Source organism: Dipodomys spectabilis, unplaced genomic scaffold (assembly GCF_019054845.1).
Source record: "Dipodomys spectabilis isolate Male_0828 unplaced genomic scaffold, ASM1905484v1 ptg000095l, whole genome shotgun sequence".
Taxonomy (NCBI): Eukaryota; Metazoa; Chordata; class Mammalia; order Rodentia; family Heteromyidae; genus Dipodomys; species Dipodomys spectabilis.
This window is the reverse complement of record NW_024870772.1, coordinates 31,146,921-31,169,537: the sequence shown is the minus strand read 5'-3', so window position 1 is coordinate 31,169,537 and position 22,617 is coordinate 31,146,921. Positions and strand designations below refer to the sequence as shown.

Below are 22,617 nucleotides of genomic sequence, written 5' to 3'. Positions count from 1 at the left end.
ATTTTCTATCCAGGCTGGCTTTGAACCACAATCCTCAGATCCCAGATTCCTGAGTAGCTAGGATTGCAGGTGTGAAGTGAATGGTTTTCTTCTTCATTTTTTTTTTTTATTGTTATTGGTCATGGGGCTTGAACTCAGGGCCTGAGTACTGTTCCTGAGTCTCTTTATACTGAAGGCTAGCTCTCTACCACTTGAGCCATAGTGTCACTTCTGGTTTTCTGGTGGTTAATTGGAGATAAGAGTCTCATAGAGTTTTCTATTCAGGCTGGCTTTGAACTTTTATCCTCAGATCTCAGCCTCCTGAGGAACTAAGATTGTACATGTGAGCTGATGGCTCACATCTACAATTGGCATGGTGATGTCCTGGTACTCAGGAGACTGAGTCAGGAAGATGAGTTGAGCCCAGGAATTTGAGACTTTGGTAACACAGCAATACCCTTTCTCAAAATATTTTATTTTTATTTTATTTATTTATTTGGGTCCGGTCGTGGGGCCTGGGCGCTGTCCCTCAGCTCTTCAGCTCAAAGCTAGCACGCTACCACTTGAGCCATAGCACCACTTCCGGCTTTTTTTTCTCTGCTTATGTGGTGCTGCGGAATCGAACCCAGGGCCTCATGCATTCAAGGCAAGCGCTCTACCACTGAGCCACCATCCCAGCCCCTCAAAATATTTTAAAATTAAGTACTAAAACTAATTCCCTTGCTGCGTGCCAGTGACTCACGTTTGTGAGATTTGAGGATCCTAGTTTGAAGCCAACCTGAAACAGGATAGTTCATAAGATTCTTATCTTCAATTAACCAGCAAAAAGCCAGAAGCGGAGCTGTGGCTCAAGTTGTAGATTGCCAACATTGAGTGAAAAAGCGAAGAGATAATGCCCAGGCCCCTGAGTTCAAGCCCCAGTACTGGCACAAAATAAAATAATAGACTAACAGGATAGAATAGGAATCTCAGTTCCTTCTAGGCCTAGTCTGCTTTCTCTCTTCTCCTTGAGACTGTGGCATTCCTTCCACTTCATGACAAATGTCTTCAGAGGTTTTTTTCCCCTTCTGTCTAATGTAAGCCCATAAATAAGGATAGCTTTGCTCACTCTCACCTGATACATAGCTAGTAAGTACTCTCAGAATAGTGACAGGTCAGCTGTCTGCCTGAGCTGGAAGGCAAGTGGCAGGGTCACTTAAGATGCTCAGGAAGGCCATGAGGGGTCTGATGGTTTCCTAGGCTGACTACCTTACCTCTGCTTGGCATAGCCTGAGCATTTCAGGAGAAGTCAGGGCCTTGCATGGCTGCAATCCTTAGTAGACCACCTGTGAGGCAGCCCTGTCAGGAGCCCTACATCCACAGAGAGGCAGGATCCAAGCACTGGGGGTTTCTCTGCAAGGCAGTAGATCAGATCACATCGCGGCCTGGCTTGCCTGCCAGGCCATCACAAAATGCCACAGGCTGAGGCCTATACACAGAAATATGCTCTCTTGATCTGTAAATGACTGCCTCACTGGGTCTCAACATATTCTCCTCACTCTGCGTGCTGTCACATCCCTGGGATCTCAGTGTCCTAATTTCTTCTTCCATATGGGCCACCATCAGACTGGATTAGGGCCAGGCTAGCAGGTTTTTTTTTTCATCTAGTCACCTCTTTGAAGGCCCTGTCTCCAAATACTGTCAAGTCCAGAGGTACTGGTGGTAGCCACAGGGGAATAGTAAGTTCAAAACTTCAACACGTGGGTTTTGAAGGAGACACAATTCACTGTGACAGAATTGTATGTGTTGCTTCAATTATTTTTTAGGAGGACTATGGATGATAAAAAACCTTCCTTCCCTTAAAGAAAGAACTCCAACAACCAGGTCTGACATTTTCAGCTCCATGACCAAAATTTGTCTATTTTATCCCTGCCCCCATTCTGTCTTCCTCATCTACACATCCCTTGTGAACACTGTGCTGGCCACTCAGAGGCCAGAGGTCAGATGGACAAGCATCTATTTCATTGGCTTCGTCCAGGGCAAGCTGCTCCTCCATAGAGGGGAAGGGGTCAGACACATGGCTGGTGGAAAGCTGATTTTCCAGGAAGAAGAAATCTTTAAGGACAATGGGCTCTTCGGAGAAGGGAGTTTCCAGGAGGGTTAGTTTAGAAGACAAGTAGAGTTGTCTCTCTGAGTATAAAGAGTGGGTAGTAACATTTTGGGGTTGTGACAGTAGGATGCCAGGTCCCAGAGAGGAGCCTGGATGGTGGGGGAGCTGTAGAGGCTGGAGGGAAGGGGAAGAGGGAACACTCAGTAAGAAAAACAGTTCAAGCCAGGTGGGCATTGGTGGCCCACACCTGTCATCTTAGCTCCTTAGGAGGCTGAGATTGGAGGATCATGTTTCAAAATCAGCCTAGGCAGACTAATCAGAGAGACTCTTATTTCCAATTACCCAGCAAAAAGCCAGAAATGGAACTGTGGCTCAGGTGGTAGAGCACCAGCCTGGAGCAAAAATGCCAAGGGACAGGCCCTGGGTTCAAGTCCTCGTCCTGGTACACACACACACACACACACACACACCTAGTTCAAGGATTCAGTATTTGGTTGGGTTAAGAGAGAGCATGCATCTATGTACCGTGCAGTGCTCACCAAGCACCCATCATGTGCCGGGTTTGGGCACAAAAACAGGGAAGAGCACCATTTCTGGGAAAAGACAAATGGACATCCAGTGCCACTCAGTAGCCAATGGCCAGTGAAGTTCCTAACATGGAATGTTCTTCATTCATGCGTGGTGAAGGGAGAGAAGGGAAGAGAAAGGGCAAAGTTCCTGAAATAGAGAACCACTTCTGCTTGGGAAGGTGGAAAATATTGGGATGGCCTTGTCAGGCGGCTGAACAGGAGCTGGGGTGGAGGCGTTGGTCATGGGCATGTCAGGTAAAGCATTGCAAAGGTGCAAAACAGGGAAGGGAAAACATGAGAGTCACGTGTCCTGATCTGACCAATCCACAATTGGACCCCAAGTCCACACACAGTCCTGCATTCTCAGGGCATTCTGTAGTGATGCCCACAGTTTATATAGTGTTCTGTTCATGCTTCAGGCTCAGGCACTCCAAACCTAATTGGGCATGCCAGTTTGGAAGGTCTTTATAGAATGCCAACACTGTCGGGCATCCAAACCCCATGTGACTGGAGTTTGGTATTAAGCTGTGTTATTGAGTTCACAAACTCAACTTTCAGAAATCTAACCAAACAAGGGATTTGCAAAACAGTTTCAAACAGAGCAGAGCCGACTACATTTCCCATGACAATCAGCTTGTTTACCACCCCAAGGTACACTGGAACCGCTGTTGACACGCTAATTTGCATGCCAATACCCAGAATGCTTTTTTAGCCAGTGAGCTGAAAGGTTTATTTACACATACAATCCATGACAACTTCATTTTCTGAAGTATCTTTTCTATCAACCGTAGCCACCAAAATGCTTGAAGTTTGTGAAAGAATTTTAAAAGCCTTTTAAAGTTTCAACTCTTTCTTTCTGGGCTGGAGTTAAGATAACTTATGCATGCCTAAATTAACATTTTAATTAAAAGATACTTGATGGAAATGAGATTTCAGTTATTCAGCAATGTGTCATATTATGCTTGATGCCATGGGCCAAGTTTATGAAGAGAAATTTTATGGCCACGGATGGATTAGTGGTAGCTGGAGTGTGTTACAAAGAGCTATGTGAGATTGAATAAGATGACCAGAGGGAGGGCCTTTAACTGGGAACTGCTTATAACTGGGATTCTCTTGCTTTGTGACCCATGAGAGGACATTGCTGGTGATGGAGCTCAGTGATAGAGAATCTACCCAGCATGCTGTAGGGCCTGGGTTCCATCCCAAGCACCATCAAAAGAAAAACAAAAAGGAACAAGTAGTTGGGCACAGACGGCTCATGCCTGGAACCCAAGTTACTCAGGAAGCTAAGATCTGAGAATCCCAGTTCAAAGTCAGCCAAGGCAGAAATAACCAAGACTCTCTTTATCTCCAATTAACTAGCAAAAAGCTGAATGTGGTTCAAGTGGTAGAGAGCCAGCCATGAGTGAAAAAGCCAAGCAAGAGTTTGAGGCGCTGAGTTCAAGTCTCAGTAGCAGCGCACGTGTGCACACACACACACACATGCACACTTACATGCACACACACACATATACACAGAAATATAAATATGTAGGCAGTGAGTATCATAGCAGAAATGATAGCAATATAGGTATCTACATAAATTTTCCAATTTTAAGGGCACATCAACAACAAAGAAAATTGTGAACTGGTACCATTTTAAGTATTGTGACTAGATTTGGGCAGTTTCTTAATATTAAAAGGGAGAGCTTTCCTGCTGTCTTTTGTTCCCAGGGAGAAGCTACATATGAGATCTATCAGAAGGCCAATTTTGCAGATATTAAGAAATATCCAGATATTTGTTAAAATACAATGTGTGTGTGTGTGTGTGTGTGTGTGTGTGTGTGTGTGTGTGTGTGTGTACTAGGGCTTGAACTCAGGGTCTGGGCACTGTCCCTTAGCCTTTTTGCTCAAGGCTAGTGCTCTACCATGTGAGTCATACCTCCACTTCTGGCTTTTTGGTGGTCGGTTGGAGGTAAGAGTCTCATGGACTTCCCTGGCTGGCTTGGAATCTAGATATTCAGATCTCAGCCCCCTGATTAGCTAGAATTACAGACATGAGGCACAAGCTCCCAGCTAACATGCAACTTTTAAAATGGTTTGGTGTTTTATTTATTTATTTATTTTAAATTTGAGACAGGATTTCACTATGAAGCCCAAGCTGGCATGGTCCTGATCCTCCTGCCTCAGCCTGTAGTTACAGGTGTGTGCTACCATGCCAAGAGAACGTTCAATTTTTTTTTTAAATCACTTTTGCTTCCACTAGGCTTGGTTCTTATTAAGGGCCTAAAAAAGGAGGATGTCTGAGACTCCTTGATTCCATAAAATGAAAGAATATTCAGACTGTGGCCCTGGATCAATGACAAGTGAGCAGCCTCAGAGAGAGAAATGTAATTTTTCTTGTTGTTCCGGTCGTGGGGCCTGAACTCTGGGCCTGGGTGCTGTCCTTCAGCTCTTCAGCTCAAGGTTGGTGCTCTACCACTAGAACCATAGCACCACTTCCGGCTTTTTCCTTTTTGCTTATGTGGTGCTGAGGAATCGAACCCAGGGCGTCATGCATGCAAGGCAAGTGCTCTACCGCTGAGCCACCTTCCCAGCCCACAGAAATGTAATTTTTAAAATTTATTTTGCAGTGCTAAGGGCTTGAGCATGCTAAGCAGGCACTTCACCACAAAGCTTAATGTCCATGCTTAGAAGCCCAATTTGAACACATTAAAAACATGGTTCCAAGCCGGGCGCTGGTGGCTCACGCCTGTAATCCTAGCTACTCAGGAGGCTGAGATCTGAGGATCGCGATTCAAAGCCAGCCCGGGCAGGAAAGACCGTGAGACTCCTATCTCCAATAAACCACCAGAAAACCGGAAGTGGCGCTGTAGCTCAAGTGGTAGAGCGCTCGCCTTGAGCTGAAGAGCTGAGGGACAGCACCCAGGCCCAGAGTTCAAGCCCCACGACTGACAAAAAAAAAAAACAACAACAACAAAACAAAAAAACATGGTTCCACTGGGGACAGTGTCTTAGCAAGATGTCTTGGGGAACCACTCCACCTACCTGTGCCTTAGTTTCTTCCCCTGTGAAAAGGGAGTTCAGTAATTCCTCCCTTTCAAAGTTATGATAAGGCTTATGGTCAGGAAGTCCATAGAGGACTATCTTAGGGCTTTTGGTAGGTGTGTGTGTGTGTGTGTGTGTGAGAGAGAGAGAGAGAGAGAGAGAGAGAAAGAAAGAAAGAAAGAGAGAGAGAGAGAGGCCTTAGAGTTTTTGTTTGTTTGTTGTTTTTTTGTGCTGGTACTGGGGCTTGAACTCAGGGCCTCATGTTCTCACTTGGCTTTTTCACTCTTCTACCGCTGGCTTTTTTTTGCAAGTTAGTTGTAGATAGAAGTCTCACAGATTTCTCTGCTTGAGCGGGCTTTGAACCACAGTTCTCAGAGCTCAGTCTCCTGGGTAGCTGGGATTTTAGGCCTGAGCTACCAGTGCCTGGTTTGTTTTAAGTTTTTGAATCCTTGAGCCCTTCACACACTGTGTGTGTGTGTGCGTGTGTGTGTGTGGGTGGGTTTGCGCGCGCACGTGTGTGTGTTGTGCTGGTCCTAGAGCTTGGACTCAAGGTATGGGCTCTGTTCCTGCGCTTTTGTGCTCAAAGCTAGCATTCTACCACTTGAGCCACAACTTCACTTCTAGCTTTTTGGTGGTTAATTGGAGATAAGCATCTCATAGACTTTCTTTTTCCAGATTAGCTTTGAGCTGGGATTCTCAGATTTCAGCTTTCTGTACAGCCAGGATTACAGACCTAAGCTACTAGCACCTGACCCCCTTCATATTTTTTAAAAAAGGGACTTCAAATCATAGGCTATCACTAACAAAATTTACTCATTAGAAGGTAAAGTACAAAAAGTTAATATATTTATTGTGTTAAACAACATTAATAAGCCCATTCCCTCTGAACATTATATGTATATAACAATAATTTCAAATGTACTCATTACCTTACTCATGTATCTGTAACCCTTCTGTATTGTATCTTTACAATAAAAAATATATATTAAAAAAACAATAATTTCAGAAAATTTTGTGAGATGAGTGATAGTATTACCTCTTTTGTTGTTGTCCATGAGGCTTGAACTCTGGGCCTGGGAGCTATCCTTGAGCTTCTTTTGCTAAATAGTATTGCAACTTGCTTGCTCAGCTGATACTCCACCACTTTAGCCACACCTCCAGACCTGCTTTTTACTGGTTATTTTGGAGATGGAGTCTCACAGACTTTTCTGCCCATACTGATTGACCTGAAACCACCATCCTCTGGGTATAGATCTCCTGAGCAAATAGGATTATACATATAAACCATCAACAAAGTTTTGCAAACCTTTATATATCTGGATTCATAAAAGACAATCAAATTTTCCTATCTGCTTCATTCAGGATTTTGAGATATGTTGTTTTTCTTGAAATATGTGAAGGAAATGAGCCTCATACAGATGGTTGTTTAAAAAGTAGAGGGCTGGTTATTGGTAGCACATGCCTGTAATCCTAGCTACTCAGAAGGCTGAGATCTGAGGATCGTGGTTCAAAGCCAGCCCAGGCAGTAAAGTCTGTAAATCTTGTTTCCAATAAAAACTACTCAAGAAAAGCTGGAAGTGGCACAGTGGTTTGAGTGGTAGAGCACTAGGGTTGAGCACAAAAGCTCAGGGCCATAGCCCAGGGCCAGAGTTCAACCTCCAGGACCTGCACCAAATAAAATAAAAATAAATAAATAAATAAATAATGTAAGGCCAGAGTTCAAGCCCCACTACTCTCTCTCTCTCTCTCTCTCTCTCTCTCTCTCTGTACATACATATACACATACACATGGAGTTAGGGATGCTTGAGTAGCCTTTTTGTGTAATTGTGGGTATTGAAATTCTTAAATGTTCGTCATAATGTGAAATATGGAATCCTATTAATGAAACTTTTACAGTTAATCTGCTTGCAGATTTTTTTTGTATTTGTGCATAGTCTACTGTGGTCCTCTGGATGCACTGGATATAGAGCTGATGATAATCACCCATATTGGCCCAACTCACTGTATTATATTTGGGAAATTCATAGTCAGTAATGTCCCCAGCAATCTCCTGAGCTGCCTTCCAGCACTGAGCGCTGTGACCAGGGCTCACATCTCAGCAGTCCCGCCTTCCTTTGAAGCCTCACATTGGATCACTGGCATCAGCCACTGTTAGTTGTTTTTCTTAAAGTAACAGGCTCCCTTTATTTATTTGCAAGACAGTGGCTGCCAAATACCCAAGTCTGAATAACCAGTTTGTCTGTCAGCTCTTCTTTCAAGTAAAATGGTTTTCCATGAAGAAAACAGCTAGTTCAGCTTGCCGCTCACACAATCACAGGAGTGTATTTTCCTGAGACAACTATTTTACAGACTTTGATTTGCAGCAGGTGAAAACTTAACCAATTTGCCACATAGAATATTAAAAAGCCATGTCTTCCAAGTCTCGCTTTAATGAACCTAGTTTAATCGCTGAATCAAGAACATTCTTGGGTGCAGCTGGGTTTCCTCTTTACTCTGGGGGTACGGGGTCACAAGCACAAAGACCACCAGTGCAGCTGTCGTCATGGCCTTCCTGTGCCTACAATGACTGTAACCTTGCCCATGACTGCCTGCGCATCATTGGTGCAAATGCTGACCTAGTGGCGAGGGTAGATAACACTCGGAGCATGATTATGAAAATGGCTTTGACCTCTTGGCACCCCTGAAGGAAATCCAAGGCCCACATTCACACTTTGTGAATCACTGCACCCTAACATGGGGTAGCAGAGTGGATACCTGCGGGATTTTCTTCCAGAAATTCGAACTTCTCATTTCCTGTGTCCTAATAGGGCCTGCATCTTAGTTGACAAGCCTGTCTCATGGGTTTAGAATGTAACTGAGGCAGAGCTGGTCTGGTGAGACAGTGGCCAACTCTGGGGTTACCAGCCTAGAAAAACTCTGCTATTGGGGCTGGGAAGGTGGCTTAGTGGTAGAGCACTCGCCTTGCATGCTTGAGGCCCTGGGTTCGATTCCTCAGCACCACATAAGCAGAAAAAAAAACGCCGGAAGTGGCGCTGTGGCTCAAATGGTAGAGTGCTAGCCTCGAGCTGAAGAGCTGAGGGACAGTGCCCAGGCCCAGAGTTCAGGCCTCATGACTGGACCCCCCCCCAAAAAAAAAGCCTCTGCTATTGGGGAGGCTGCTGCCACAAGTCTCTTGTAGAAAGAGGGGAGAGGGGTGGGGGAGAAGAGAGATAGAAGGAGAGGCAGGAGAGAGAGGGGGAGAGAGAGGGAGAGAGGAGAGATCTAGAGGGAGGAAGAGGGGGAGAGAGATGGAGAGAAACTGTGGGAAGAAGATGGAGAGAGAGAAGGAAGGAAAGGGAGAGAGTAGGGAGAGAAGCCAGAAGAAGGACAGGGAGAGAGAGGGGGGGAAAAGGAGAGGGACAGGAGAGAGAGAAGGAGAAGGAGGAGAGAGGGAAGGGAAAAAGAAAGGACAGAGGGAGTTGGAAAGAGAGGGGGAGAGATGGAGAGGGAGGAGAGAGGAGGCAGAGAGAGGAGAAAGGGAAGAGAGGGAGAAACAGAGAGGAAGAGAGGAAAGAAAGGGTGAGAGAAAGAGAGGGAGAGGGAGGGAGAGAAGAAAAATGGAGGGGGAAGAGAGGAAAGGTAGAAGGAGGAGACTCTTGCTTTTTGGGGTGGGGCAGTTACTGGAGTGGGTTGTTGCAACCCTTCCTTTATTCCCTTCCTCTATCCCCATACTCCTTCCATGCAATGAGGAAGCCTGGACAGTAGGGAAGAATGAGACTAAGGCAGAGAGAGAGAGAGAGAGAGAGAGAGAGAGAGGAGAGCCAAGGACAGCGCATCTGAATGCATCTCTAAGTCCCTGAAGTTCCAGAGGAAAACCTTTTTCTTTTTCTTTTTTCTTTTTCTTTCTTTCTTTCTTTCTTTTTTTTGCCATGAGCAGATTGAATTCCGTGCCTGACTCCTGCAATAAAAAGGGTTGTAGCCTGGCTCTGATGGCTCACACCTGTAATCCTAGCTACTCAGGAGGCTGAGATCTGAGGATTGTGTTTCAAAGCCAGCTCAGACAGGAAAGTCCGTGAGACTCTTACCTCCAGTAAACCAATAGAAAACTGGAAGTGGTGCTGTGGATCAAGTGGTAGAGCACTCGCCTTGAGCTGAAGAATGTAGGGACAGTGCCCAAGCCCAGAATTCAAGCCCCACGACTGACCGAAAAAAAAAAAAGGGTTGTATGTAGAATGAGAGGGTATCTCTAGTATATTCTTAACTCTGACAGGGCCTTTGAGACAAAAGTTAAAAATCAGGAGTATGTCTTATACTCAAAGAGTGAGTGAGTGCATGAATGTATGTAAATGGGCACAGCCTGGGCATGGTGTCATGGTGGCCGGGCTTTTCCTGCAGGTGTGCAAAATGAGAGAGAACACCATGTTTGCTGCTTTCAGAAAGCCAGAGCTGTTCCAAGAAGAGGCCAGTTCTTGCTCTAGCTGTGACTTGTGCTTATACCACTGTATGATGTTGCCCACAACCATTACCCCAAACATAAATGCTCAGTGTACCCAGAGAAAAGGCATGACAATACTCTCAAAGAACCCAGGGACAGGAAGACCAAGTCAGGACTGATGCTCAGTCCCAGGGGTTCAAGCCATCATACTTCTCCCAGCCTGTTCACGATACTGAAGGCTCTCACCAGTTCATATATGATGTAATTACCATTCAGCATTGTGGTTGTAAGCAACCAAAAGGAATTATGGGTAGGTAGGCCAAAAAGGCATGGAAGGGAAAGTCATCTGATAGTTTCTAGAACCAACAAGAAATCTGGTGAAAATGGCTCGGAGATCTGGCAGGGAAGGAAGGTGGACTTAGCCAGTTTTATGTGTGGCCATCCTGTCAAAAGCCACCTTGGAGTATTGGCCTGGACGAGGACTTCTACAACTGCTAGCAGTCATTTGACACTCTGGGGAGGCTCCTAATATCCTGGCCACAGGAACCAGTCTGTGAAGGATGTTTACCTCTGGGTTACTCTCCACTCTAGTCAGATTTCTAGGGGAAAGGCTCAGTTAGTTAAAACTAGGTCCTATCACCATGCCTGAGTCAACACGTGGGTTGAGCAGTAAATTACTAGTCTCTAAGGTGGGCACCAGTGGCTCATGCCTATAATCCTAGCTACTCAGGAGGCTGAGATCTGAAGATCACAGCCTGGGGAAGGAAATGTCCATGAGACTCTTTTCTCCAATTAGCCATCAAAAAGCCAGAAGTGGCACTGTAGCTCAAGTGTTAGAGTGCTAGTCTTGAGCAAAAGAAGTTCAGAGGCAGTATTCAGGCCCATGAGTTCAAGCCCCAGGACTGGCACATACACAAAAAAATTACTGGTCTCCGTTTGATTTGATAATGGGTGGGTCCTGTATATGGAAACTTCCATGAGATGTTAGTATCTACTTCAATAGATGCTCTTTTCCAGAATCAATCTTAATTCACATTTGACAAAACAAAATCTAGATGGCAGTAATCAGATTGCAGGAGGATGGATGCTAAGCAGAAAGTCCCAAACTAATGTATGTTACAGACCCTGACGAGGGAAGGGGGTCAGTGGATTTGCCCAAAGTTATAGAACTTGTCAGTGACATAGTGGTCAAGACATAGTTTCTTCTTTTCCTTCCCTTCTCCTTCCCTTCCCTTCTTCCCTTCTTCTCCTCCTCTCTTCCTCTCCTCCCCCCTCTTCTCTCCTCCCATCTCTTCTCTTTTCTTCTTCTCTCCTCTCCTTTTTTCTCCTCTCCTCTTCTTTTTTCCCTTCTCCTCCTCTTTTCTTTCTTCTCCTCTCCCCTCCCTTCCCTTTCTTTTCCTTCCCTTCCTTTCCCTCCCTCTTTTCTCTTTTTCTTTTCTTTTCCTTCCGTTTTGTCCCCTCCCTTTCTCTTTCTTTTCTCCCTCCTTCTATCATTCCTTCTCCTCTCTCCCTCCTCCCCTCTTTTGACATGGGGTCTTACGTTATAGCTCACGTTTCTAATCCTCTTGTGATCCTCTTGCCTTGGTGTCACCATGACCAATGTGTAGCCTGCTGTCACAGAGACATCAGGTTCCTTAGCCCAGTCCAATACTGCTTCCTCCACCATCTTCAAATAGTCTTCCATTAGCAGAGAAGTTCCAGAGAGCTCCCTTTCACATCAGAACTTGTATTAGTCAGCTATAACTGCCATAGCAAAGTACCATAGGCTGGGCAGTTGAAGCAACAGATACCATCTCAATTTTGGTGGCTGAAAGATCCAAGATCAAGGTGTTGAGTTCCTTCTAAGGTTTACTCTTTGGCTTGCAGGAGGCCACATTCTTCATGTCTTTTTGTTTATTTTACTGAGATAAGAGTTCTCACTGTATATATAGCCCAGACTGGCCTCATACTCAAAATCTGATTGCCTCAGCCTTCCCAGTGCTAGGATTACAGGCATGTTACCACCAAGCCCAGATTCTCCCTCTATCTTCATATGGTCTTTCCTATGTGTTGGTGTCCTCATGTCTTCTTCTTTGAACGATACTACCTTCTTAAAGATTCTATTTAAGTCAGGCACTGGTGGCTCACACTCAGGAGGCTGAGATTTAAGGATCACAGATCAAAGCCTTCCTGGACAGGAAAGTCTGTGAGACTCTTATTTCCAATTAACCAGCAAAAAGATGAAAGTGGAGCTATGGCCCAAGTGGTAGGACACCAGGCTTGAATGAAAAAGCTAAGAGACAGCACCGAGGCCCTGAATTCCTGAGTTCAAGTCTAAGTCCCGGCATGTTCATATGCTATTTCCAATTGTAGTTACATTCTGCAGGACTAGGGTCTTAACCTCAACATTCCAATCTTAAAGGTGCTCAGTTCAATACCAATAGGGCAGCTATAGAAAGTCACATAATTGTGATCCAAGGATGTAGGCATTTGCTACTTACTCATTGGCAACTTTCTGTAAACAGAATACATGAAGGGGGCCCCTGGGCTGCCCCTTTCAGTAGAACCAATAGCTCAACTAACCAGAACAGCAGAGAAACTCCTTCCTGCAAAGATGCCAGGAGCAAGCCCTGACTGGCTCAAGACCTACCCCCACCTGACCAGTTGCACCCTGAGTTTTGGCAGGGCAGGGCTGAACTCCTGAGTGCCTCAAGTAACTCTCTGCTGCTCAAAAGGAATGCTAAACCAAACACTTCCCCAACACCCCAATACTTCCTTTCTTGACTTGAGAATACCCACTGCTCAAGAGAAGGAGCCCAGAAGCCAGCCTGGGAGAAGGGAGTCTCAGAGCCTCCAGCCTTCCTGGGGGCTTGATAGAAGACTGCTAACTAACCCCTCCCAAACCTAACAAACCAGTTACTAAATGGGCAAGGGAACTAAAGAGAGACTTCTCAGATGAAGAGATGAAAATGGCAAAGAAACACATGAGGAAATGTTCACCATCCCTGGTGGTGAAGGAAATGCAAATAAAGACAACCCTGAGATACCACCTTACCCCAGTCAGAATGTTCCACATCCTCAAGTCAGCCAACGACAAATGCTGGAGGGGATGCGGAGAAAGAGGAACCCTATTACACTGCTGGTGGGAATGTACACTTATACAACCACTTTGGAAAGCAGTCTGGAGGGTCCTCGGAAAGCTAAATATTGACCTCCCTTATGACCCAGTCATACCACTTCTAGGCATCTATACTGAACAACAGAAACCAGTATACAAGGACACATGCACCTCCATGTTTATTGCAGCACTATTCACAATAGCCAGGATTTGGAAGCAACCCAGATGTCCCACCACAGATGAATGGATCCAAAAACTGTGGTATCTATACAAAATGGAATATTATGCAGCCAGTAGAAATGACAAAATAATGGCATTTGCAGGGAAATGGATGGGGCTAGAAGAAATCATGTTGAGCGAGGTAAGCCAAGAGCAAAGAGACAAACGGCACATGGTCTCCCTGATAAGTGGATGTTAAATCCAAAATGTAAGGTGATACGACAAAATTAACAAGAAACAAAGGACTTCCACTCATCTGGTTGAATCACTACTAAATAACCCCATGCTTCTGATCACATATATGGTAAATATATGCACACCGGAGGGAAACCAGGAGGACGACACAGAACTAGAGGGAATCAGGGAAAAACACTAGAGGGAATCAGGGAAAAACATACAACAGCGGGACCCATCAGCTGCACTGGACATTGACCAAAATGAACTAAGCAACTCAATGGCAGCGATGGGAGGGAGGGAACAAGTGGGAAAGAGGGACCAGCAAAACAAAAGAAATGTACATATCACCCAATGTGGAAGAAATAACTGTATTGCAAAGCTCATAGAACTCATAAATGTTATAGACCATGATAGACAATTTGCTCCATGAAAGTTAGAAGGTGTTTGTGACTTTAACTAAGCATCACAATCCCACAATACTGTGAAATTTGGGAAATTATGTAACCACTTAATCACAATAAAAAATTTGAAAAAAAATAAAGTTTACAAAAGATCAAATTTGACACATGAAGTATGTAGAATAGCTCAAATCACAAAAAAGAACAACCAAAGAGCTGGGTGCCAGCGGCTCTTGCCTGTAATCCTACTCAGGAGGCTGAGGTCTGAGGGTGGAGGTCCAAAGCCAGCCCAGGCAGAAGTCTGTGAGACTCCTACCTCCAATAAACTACTCAGAAAAGGTTGGAAATGGAGCTGTGGCTCAAGTAGTCGAGTGCTATCCTTGAGCAAAAGAAGCTCAGGGACAGCACCCAAGCCAAAAGAAGGAGGAAGAGGAGGAGGAGGAGGAGGTGGAGGAGGAGGAGGAGGAGGAGGAGGAGGAGGAGGAGGAGGAGGAGGAGGAGGAGGTGGAGGAGGAGGAGGAGGAGGGAAGGTGAAAGAAAGAAAGAAAGAAAGAGAGAAAAGAAAAAGAACAACCAAATTAGTGACCTGGCAGCACTTATTTTCATGATTTCCATAAATCTGCAGAAGCCTAGACAATATAGTACGGACATCATCAAAGAGATCTTCAATTAGAAGCTAGCAGACTCATAGCCAATACTGACCTTTTTTCATATATACCCTAGCACCTGAGACTTCCTTTCCATTATCAAATAGTTGAAACAAATCAAAAGACTAGTATTCTGTGACATGCAATGGTTATGGGAAATTCAGATTCTGGTGTCCAGAGTTGATTTAATTGAAACACAACCATACAGAAAACAGTCTCTGGAAGACAACACCATCTGTTTCCACAATCATATCTCTTGGCTTTAGGATGGTGAGCTCAACTACAGGGTTCAGAAGTGTGCTGCCTGCAATTTTGAGATTCACAAAAACATGGAGGAATGGACTTCAAACGTGTCTAATTCTACTGCACTAGATTATGGAATATCAATTTTTCCATTGCCTGTGTTTTTGAATGAGGGATAAGAACTGAGACAAAAAAGAAGAGGAAATTAGGAAATAGGAAGGGGACCAGCTGGAGGAGAGAAGGGCAGAAGGGCATAAATGTAAGTGGTAAGGAGTTAAATATGATTGAAATACCTTATATGCATATATAAAATGTCATAATGAAACCATTATGTGCAACTAATTCATACTAATAAAGAATATAAAATATTTCATGAATAATTTCCATACTATTACATGGTAAAAATGGTTACATAGCGCATACACCAAATTAAATACCATATATTATTACAATAAAAAAAAAAAGAAAGGAGGCTGCTAGCAGCAGGTCTTTGTTCATGATGACTGGATGGTCACTAAAGCAGAGTATTCAGGCTGGTCCCTTTCTAGATGAACCAGCTTTCTATTTAATCTTCCTTAGAGCTCCCCTCTACAAACACACACACACACACACACACACACACACACACACCTGTTAGTACAGTAGCCTTAATATATGCTGTTTAACTTTTCTTGATTTTAGTTACTTGTGCTCAACTTCAGCTCAAAAACAGTAAGTGGAAAATTCTAGAAAGAAACAATAGATAGGTTTTAAAATAACCCTTATTATAAAATTCTGTAATGATTTTTTTTTGGGGGGGTCCGGTTGTGGGGCCTGAACTCTGGGCCTGGGCAATGTCCCTCAGCTCTTCCGCTCAAGGCTAGCACTCTACCACTTGAGCCACAGCACCACTTCCAGCTTTTTTCTTTTTGTTTATGTGGTGGTGAGGGATCGAACCCAGGGCCTCAGGCATGCAAGGCAAGCGCTCTACCACTGAGCCACCTTCCCAGCCCTCTGTAATGAGTTTTATTTTATTATTAGCTGTTGTTAGTTTCCCACTGTGCCTAATTTATAAATTAAACTTCATCATATGTGCACATGTACAGGAACAAAGTGCATACAAGTGTGGTACTGTTTAAAGGGCTTCAGGCATCCTCTGGGGGACTTGGAATGCATACCTGTGGACCACTATGTTAGGAGCTCATCACTGACTACCATGTGAGAATTTGGGGAAATGCTGGATTTATGATATTGATGCTCGTGGAATTGGTTGTTTCTAGCCTTCTGAATGAAATCCATTTCTGCAAGAGTCTGCTACACATACTTACTCATCCTCTGACTTCAGGAGTGAGGCCAGTGGCCCCAGGCAACACAGATTGGTGCCAGATAGATTTCTAGAACCCTCTAGAACCTACTGCCCTTTCCCCATCCTTGCAGCTCTTCTAGCTCCCTTGGTCATCATCCTCAGGGCCTTTCAGAGTTTTCTATCAGAAAAAAGTATGTGTCTGTCAGTGCTCATTGGTTGTTGTTGTTTTTCCTCTTTTGGTTGGTGCTGGAGGTTCAGCCCAGAGCCTCACATATGCTAAGCGTGGGCTCTCACAACAACACCCCAACCCTCTTTGATGATTATTTTCAGGGGTGCTTGTCTTTGAAGCAAAGATGAGAGATCTTAATCAAGAGGAATTGATTTCTAGCTTCAGATTCTTAGGCACTGACAGAACAGGTAAGATATAGCTCCAGGAAGAGCTATAATGGTGCTGAGTAAATGTGTGTGTGTGTGTGTGTGTGTGTGTGTGTTACTGTGTGCACATGCATGTATGTGTGTGAGAGAGTTGGGGGGATATATCTCTGATCCCTAAAATTGTACTACTACAAATGCTTGATCTCTGAGTTATGAGTCCTCCTGAAGAGGATGCCATTAAGCATATGAATAGAATATTTTCAGGAAGGTCCTGTTAGTGCTGTAAACAGCTCAGCCAATTCATCTCTGGGTCCACCCTCTCCACCTGTGTGTCTGAGGCTGTCTAAACAAACAGATGCTCCCAGTATAGAAAAAGGGTTATCTTGCTGGCTCTTTGAACTCATCCCACCCTTCTTTCATTTCCCCTTTCCGCCTCTCATTCCACACCACAGGGTGTCTCTTACCAAGTGCAGAAGGTACAGATGTATGCTCAGAGCTGGGCTACCAAATCCTGGCTCATGAGATACCTCAGCAGAAACCATCCAGGTCAGGGTTTTGAGCTGGAAGCAATTTTGTTCTCCAGGGGACTTCTGGCAGTACCTGGAGACATTTCTTCTTGGTTGTTGTAAGTGGGAGAAGGTGGCATTTAAGGTAGATAGCGGGACATTGCACAGTATCCAGCAATGCAAAGGTAAGCCCCACAGTGGAGAATTATCCAGCCCAAGATGCCAATAGTACAAGATAGAGGGACTGGTACAAACCAAGGTGCAAAATGGAACTCTGTTTGGACTAAAGTAATTCCCAGTCCCTGATCCTTGAATAGTGCTTGGTATGTATGTGTGTGTGTGTGTTTTTGCGTGCGTGTGTGTGTGTGCATGTGTGCGTGTGTGTCTGTGTGTGTGTGTGTGATCTGATCTACTAATTTTAGGAAGCTGGAATATGTTTCCATTTGGTTTTTCAGTGTTGGACTCAGGTGTAAGTCTTGTGACTGGTCCCCTTTCATAATTCATTAATTTATCACCAGCTCTGTGCCAGGCACAGGTATAAGCATTGCAAGTAACAATCTCAATGCAACTACAATATTACAGCTACTATGTCAGCACCGTGTGTAAATTATGTCCTTAAATATTGCACAGCGACCCTGTAAAGGAACTATCAGTACAATCTCCGTTAACAGAGACTTAAGAAGGATGAGTGGCTTGCCAAATGAAATTGCCCAGTTTGAGTAAAGGGTGGTGCGATCCTGTGCAAAGCGTGGCTCAAACGCCTAGCCACTAAACTTCACAGGGGGGACGAGAGTGTGCCTGAAATAAATTCCCATTGGAATGTGGACTTGTGTGTGAAATGCTAACTCACAGAAAATTTCATCCAACCCCCCTCCCCCAAGCCCCAGCATGATTCTAATTTCACAATCTGCCTTTCGGATTTCAAGTTCCATCTCGGAACAGTGTGGCTGGAGGCTGGATTTTTCTCCAGAGGAAGAGGAGTTTTGGTTTGTAGTGGCTTCTCGAGGAGGTCAGCCCTGCATTGGCTCCAACCCAGGCACCCAGGCGCGGTGTAGGCCAAAGCACAGGCCAGTGGCTGACTTCCTGCCTAACACACACAGAGGTGTTTGGGGAGAATCCCGTTGGGACTTCCAAGGCTGATCGCTACCCTGCATGCGACAGCCCTGGAAGCACTACGTTCTGTACACCGCTTTGGGAGCCATCAGCACCGCCACTGGAGACTGCGTTCTCCTCCCGCTGCTCTGCTCGCCAGGGCAGCGCACAAGATAGCGCAAAACCTAGGAGCAGGACGGGAAAATGAACAGGCAGCCCTGAGTAGGGGGCGCCCAGAGGAAGAACTGAATGCTGTCAGCGCTCCTGGGAGAACCGAGCCAGCGCAGACCTGTTCACAGAGGTCTATCCTGGGCTCCTAGCAGGAGCCCTGTTAACAAAGCTGAAAGAGGCAGAAAGTAGGTGTATTCAGGTGTATGAGTGGCTTCTTTTCACATCTCTCTTAGCTTTGCTTTCTTTCACACACACGCACACACTCAGACACCTCTTTGTGCTGGTGGGTCTGGAAGGATATTTGGTCGTGGAGTGCTCCTCAGATCTGTGATCTGAGCAGAAGCCATCCTCTCCTGGAGAGCCTGGATCTAAACCAGCGCTTGCTAATTCACCACAAACCACTCCACTGATGAGTCTGTCCCTAAATCCTGTCCAAAGGCAGACAAGATGGACTTCACTGGGGCCGAAGGAAGCCCCACGATGCTCACCAGACCCAAACTAGCATCAGCCAAGCACACAATTTCCACAATCATAAAACATTAGTTGAGATTCTATTTATACTATGCCCTCAGCAGCTTGGCCTCCGATTGATGCGTGGGTGGAGAATGACTTGCTAGTTGAAATAGTTAAAAAATGGGATCCCACACCCTCCGTCTACAGCTCAACCCAAGCTGTTCTAGGAAGGACCAGAAATGCCTTCTCTGTGAACCCCGCCTTGCTATGGGAGAACTGGAGTCCGACCCTGGTACGGAAGGAGGATGTATGAAAAAGAAGACTTTAGAAGGAGCTTCACAAATGTTGACCAATTCCAATTAGAGCGTCCTTTCTGCCACCAGAGAAGCACTGGTTTGCTAAGCCTAGTAGATACAGTGAGACTAGGGCTTCTTAGGGGTATTAAGGGTTGGAAGTATTTCTGCAGAAAAAGAAGTAACCCAGTTCTCCAGGACCTTTCCAGTCTCCGGGGAGATCGGAGAAGCTGGACCCGCTGTTTGGTTCCCTGAGCTGTAGAAAGATGGCTGTTCCGTGGCTGTGTGCTTTGGCCTCAGTCTTCACAGAATTCCCTACACCTCTTCCTTGCACTGTGCAGCTCGAAAATCTAGAGGAGGAGGACTGAGTTGTGGACTCAAGTTGTTCAGGGCTATGGGGCTGTAACGCGAGTTGGTGGGCTCAGGAAGTCCTCGAGCTAACAGAGCCCCTCCCGGGCAATCCCGCCCCCCCCCCCCCCCGCCCTCGCCCCCTGATAGGATCTCGCCCGACAGTCGGAATTCTCCTTGGGACTGGTCCAGGACTAGGGACCGGCTAACAGAATTTGCCTCAAGGCAAAGTAAAGGGCCCTAGATGTTAGAGGAGGCGCCACCGGGGACGTAGGCTGGACGTTCCCTCGCTGGATTTTCAGCGCCACCGCGCGCGGTGCGCAGTCGGATAGAAAAAGCTCGGAAGCGCAAAGGCGGGGGGGGGGGGGGGGGGGGGAGGGGGCGTCTCCGAGGGGGCACTGAATGGTGGAAGCGGGGTCTCCCCAGAAGTGGGGTGAAGAACCTACCCCAGTAGGGAGGAGCGATCCAGATTCACTTGTGCCTAGTCGATACTAAAGCCTTGGATACAGAAGCACGGACAATTTCTAAGAAAAAAAAAGTTTATTTAAAATTTTTGTACATAAATAAATAAATAAATATATTCTGGCATTACAGAGACCTTACAATTACACAGCTAGGCCCGGATGGCCCGGGGACCTGGGGTGAGTGGGTGGAGTCGCGGGCAGTCATAGAGAGAGGGGTACGTGGGGAGATCTATGTTTGGGGGAACGCAAAGCATAAAGGTAATACATTGAATCAGGCTTCTCCAATATAATACCAAAGCCTGACTGAAGGACAAATGGGCCCACGGAAGGACGAGGGTGGGCAGGGAGGGGGAAAAGGGGGTAAGCTTCATAAATGTGTTGGAAATGGTAGATAAATCATCACAGGAAAAAGTAGAGAGGGAAAGAAAGCCTTCAAAGAAATATTAAAGGAAGCAAACAGACATCCAACGATTGAAAGGCTCTGCTTGATAGAGGGTGGAAGAGGGTAGAGAAAGCGAGGAGGCCTGGGCCAGTCCAGAAAAGGCTGGCGAGGAGATGCCCGGGGCGAGCGTGCCAGCAGAGCCCAGTAGCTTGCTCTGCCGAGAAAGACTGCAGGATTTACAGCTTGGAGTTTGCTTTGCACGCTCTGCCCGGGACACCACCATTGGGACTCTGCTAAGCACTCAGTTCTGCGCAGAGCTGGGGGGCGGCGGGGGGGGGGGGACGGGGAGGGCGGCTCTGCAAAGCCGTACCAAATCCGTGCGAGGCAGTCAATCGGCATCGGGTGCCTAGGAATCAGCATGGAGTCCAGGATCAGTGTTTGAGGTGCGGGGAAGTCCAGGGACGGCGGGCCAAGGGAGGGGCGCGCGCGCGCCTACGGAGTGACCGTGAGATCCCGATCATCTTTCCCGGAGGAGGACGGGGACATGGGCAATTCATCGTCATCCTCCGAACACTTGGTGGAGGACAGCGAGGCGCACTTGCAGCCTTGCGGTGCGCCCCCGCCTGTACCCGCACCCGAACCACCGCCACTGCCACGGTGGTTGCTGCCTTTGCCTTCCTTCTTGTGCTTCACTCGGCGGTTCTGAAACCAGATCTTCACCTGTTTCTCGGACAGATTCAGGTAGGTCGCGATCTCGATGCGTCGAAGGCGGGACAGGTACATATTGGAAGCGAACTCGCGCTCCAGCTCTAGCAGCTGCGTGCTGGTGAACGCCGTGCGCATCCTCTTGCTGCTGGGCAGTTGGTTGGAGCTGCTGTCTAAAGAGGATGGCGATGCACAGAGGGAAATAATCAGACCCCAGTGTTTCGGCCTCAGTCGCCTACTGATAGGCGTCTAGGAGCCCTGGACCCCTTGGACTCCCACACGCCTCTTCGACTCAACATGATCGGCAACAGCGCGAACGCCCAAACAGCGAGATCCCCATTCTCACTTGGTCCTGGAGCGCCTTTTTGGAGCGCTTTGGACCCCAGCTCTCAAGTTTCCCTAAACGCCGCCCTGCGGAACCTGGATTTTCTTCCCCTGTCTCAGGCGTCATGGTCCCCCGCTTTCCGTCCACCCACAACCCTGAGCGCCCCCCTCCGGTCCCCATGGGGGACCCTCACAGTCCCCCGAACTTGTCCCCGCACCGCACCCAAGGCTCTCCCAACCCTTGCCCCGCGCCTCCGCATGGCGGCCCCGCTTACCCACGGAGATGCAGTGGAATTGCCTGGGGTCCGGTAGCGGGTAGGAGGTCTGGTAGAGAGCGGCGGCGGCGGCGGCAGCGGCGGGGCCGTGGGCGACCCCCGGCGACACAGCCGAGTGCTGGCGCCCCAGGGGCGCGTGGCAGTACTGGGAACCGAAGGGCGGGAAGGAGGCCTTGAGCAGAGGCAGCGCGGGCGGCCCGGGGGGCCCGTGTAGCTGCGAGGCGGTGACACAGAGCGGGCACACGCACAGCAGCCCGGCCTTGCGCGCGTGGCACGCACCGGGCGAGAGACCATGCAGCGCGTGCGGCGGCGGCACCGCATAGGGGAAAAGAGGCGGTGGGCTCCCCTCGGGCGCCTTCTTCTCGCCGGCCTCACGAAGCACCAGGGAGTCCACTAGGAAGGAGCGCGGCATGGTCCCGGCGCGCGGCTGCCCCGCCGCCAGCACGCCTCCTGCGCCCTCTGGAACCCCGAGCCCTCCACGCGCTTCCCCCAGGCCCCGGCCGCCCGCAGCTGCGTCAGCCCCCGAGACGCCGAGGCTTGGCTTTAGCGGCGGTCGCTGCAGCCGCGGGCGCAGCCCAAAGAGCGCGGGGTGCTGGCCAGCGCTAGTGGTGCTGAAAGGCGCCGGCGGCGCCGCTTAAATAGGACTATTGCCATGTGATGGGCTACGCCAGGAGCGGCCGGGGCCTCTCAATAGGGTTTTTGTGCCTTTTCTCTTGGCATTCACTCTGCACGCTTCCTCATTATTTCACTTGTTAACTAAATGAACTGCATAATGTACTCTATTCTTGTCAACCCCACCCACGCCGTAACAGGCGCCCTCGCCCCTCCTCTCCCTTTTGCGGGTTTATTTTCTCATTCTCCCGCGATTTAATATTCTTTTCTTTCTCTTTATTCCTCACTCCCCTTTGGCTTTGCATTGGCGACCGGCCTTTTAGCTTTTTGATTTTTACATCCCCCGCTGCCTCTCTTCTACAGATTCTCCAGGGGCGCACACTCTCATCCCCTCTGCCCGCTCCATCCTTGGACCCCTCCATCCTTCTCCCCTCCTTTCTGAGATTCTCCCCCTCCGCTCCCAACAACACTG

The 22,617-nt window shown here is 47.3% G+C and overlaps 1 protein-coding gene across 1 annotated transcript; it reads right to left on the bottom strand.

The window, feature by feature from the left end:
- Window positions 1-20,721: 20,721 nt before the first annotated feature.
- On the bottom strand, window positions 20,722-21,945 carry Gsx1 (GS homeobox 1). The gene is made up of 2 exons (XM_042685865.1): window positions 21,534-21,945; window positions 20,722-21,107 (listed from the first exon to the last, which is right to left on the bottom strand). The coding sequence occupies exons 1-2, from the start codon at window positions 21,943-21,945 to the stop codon at window positions 20,722-20,724; spliced, it is 798 nt and encodes a 265-aa protein (XP_042541799.1).
- Between the last annotated feature and the right edge of the window lie 672 nt (window positions 21,946-22,617).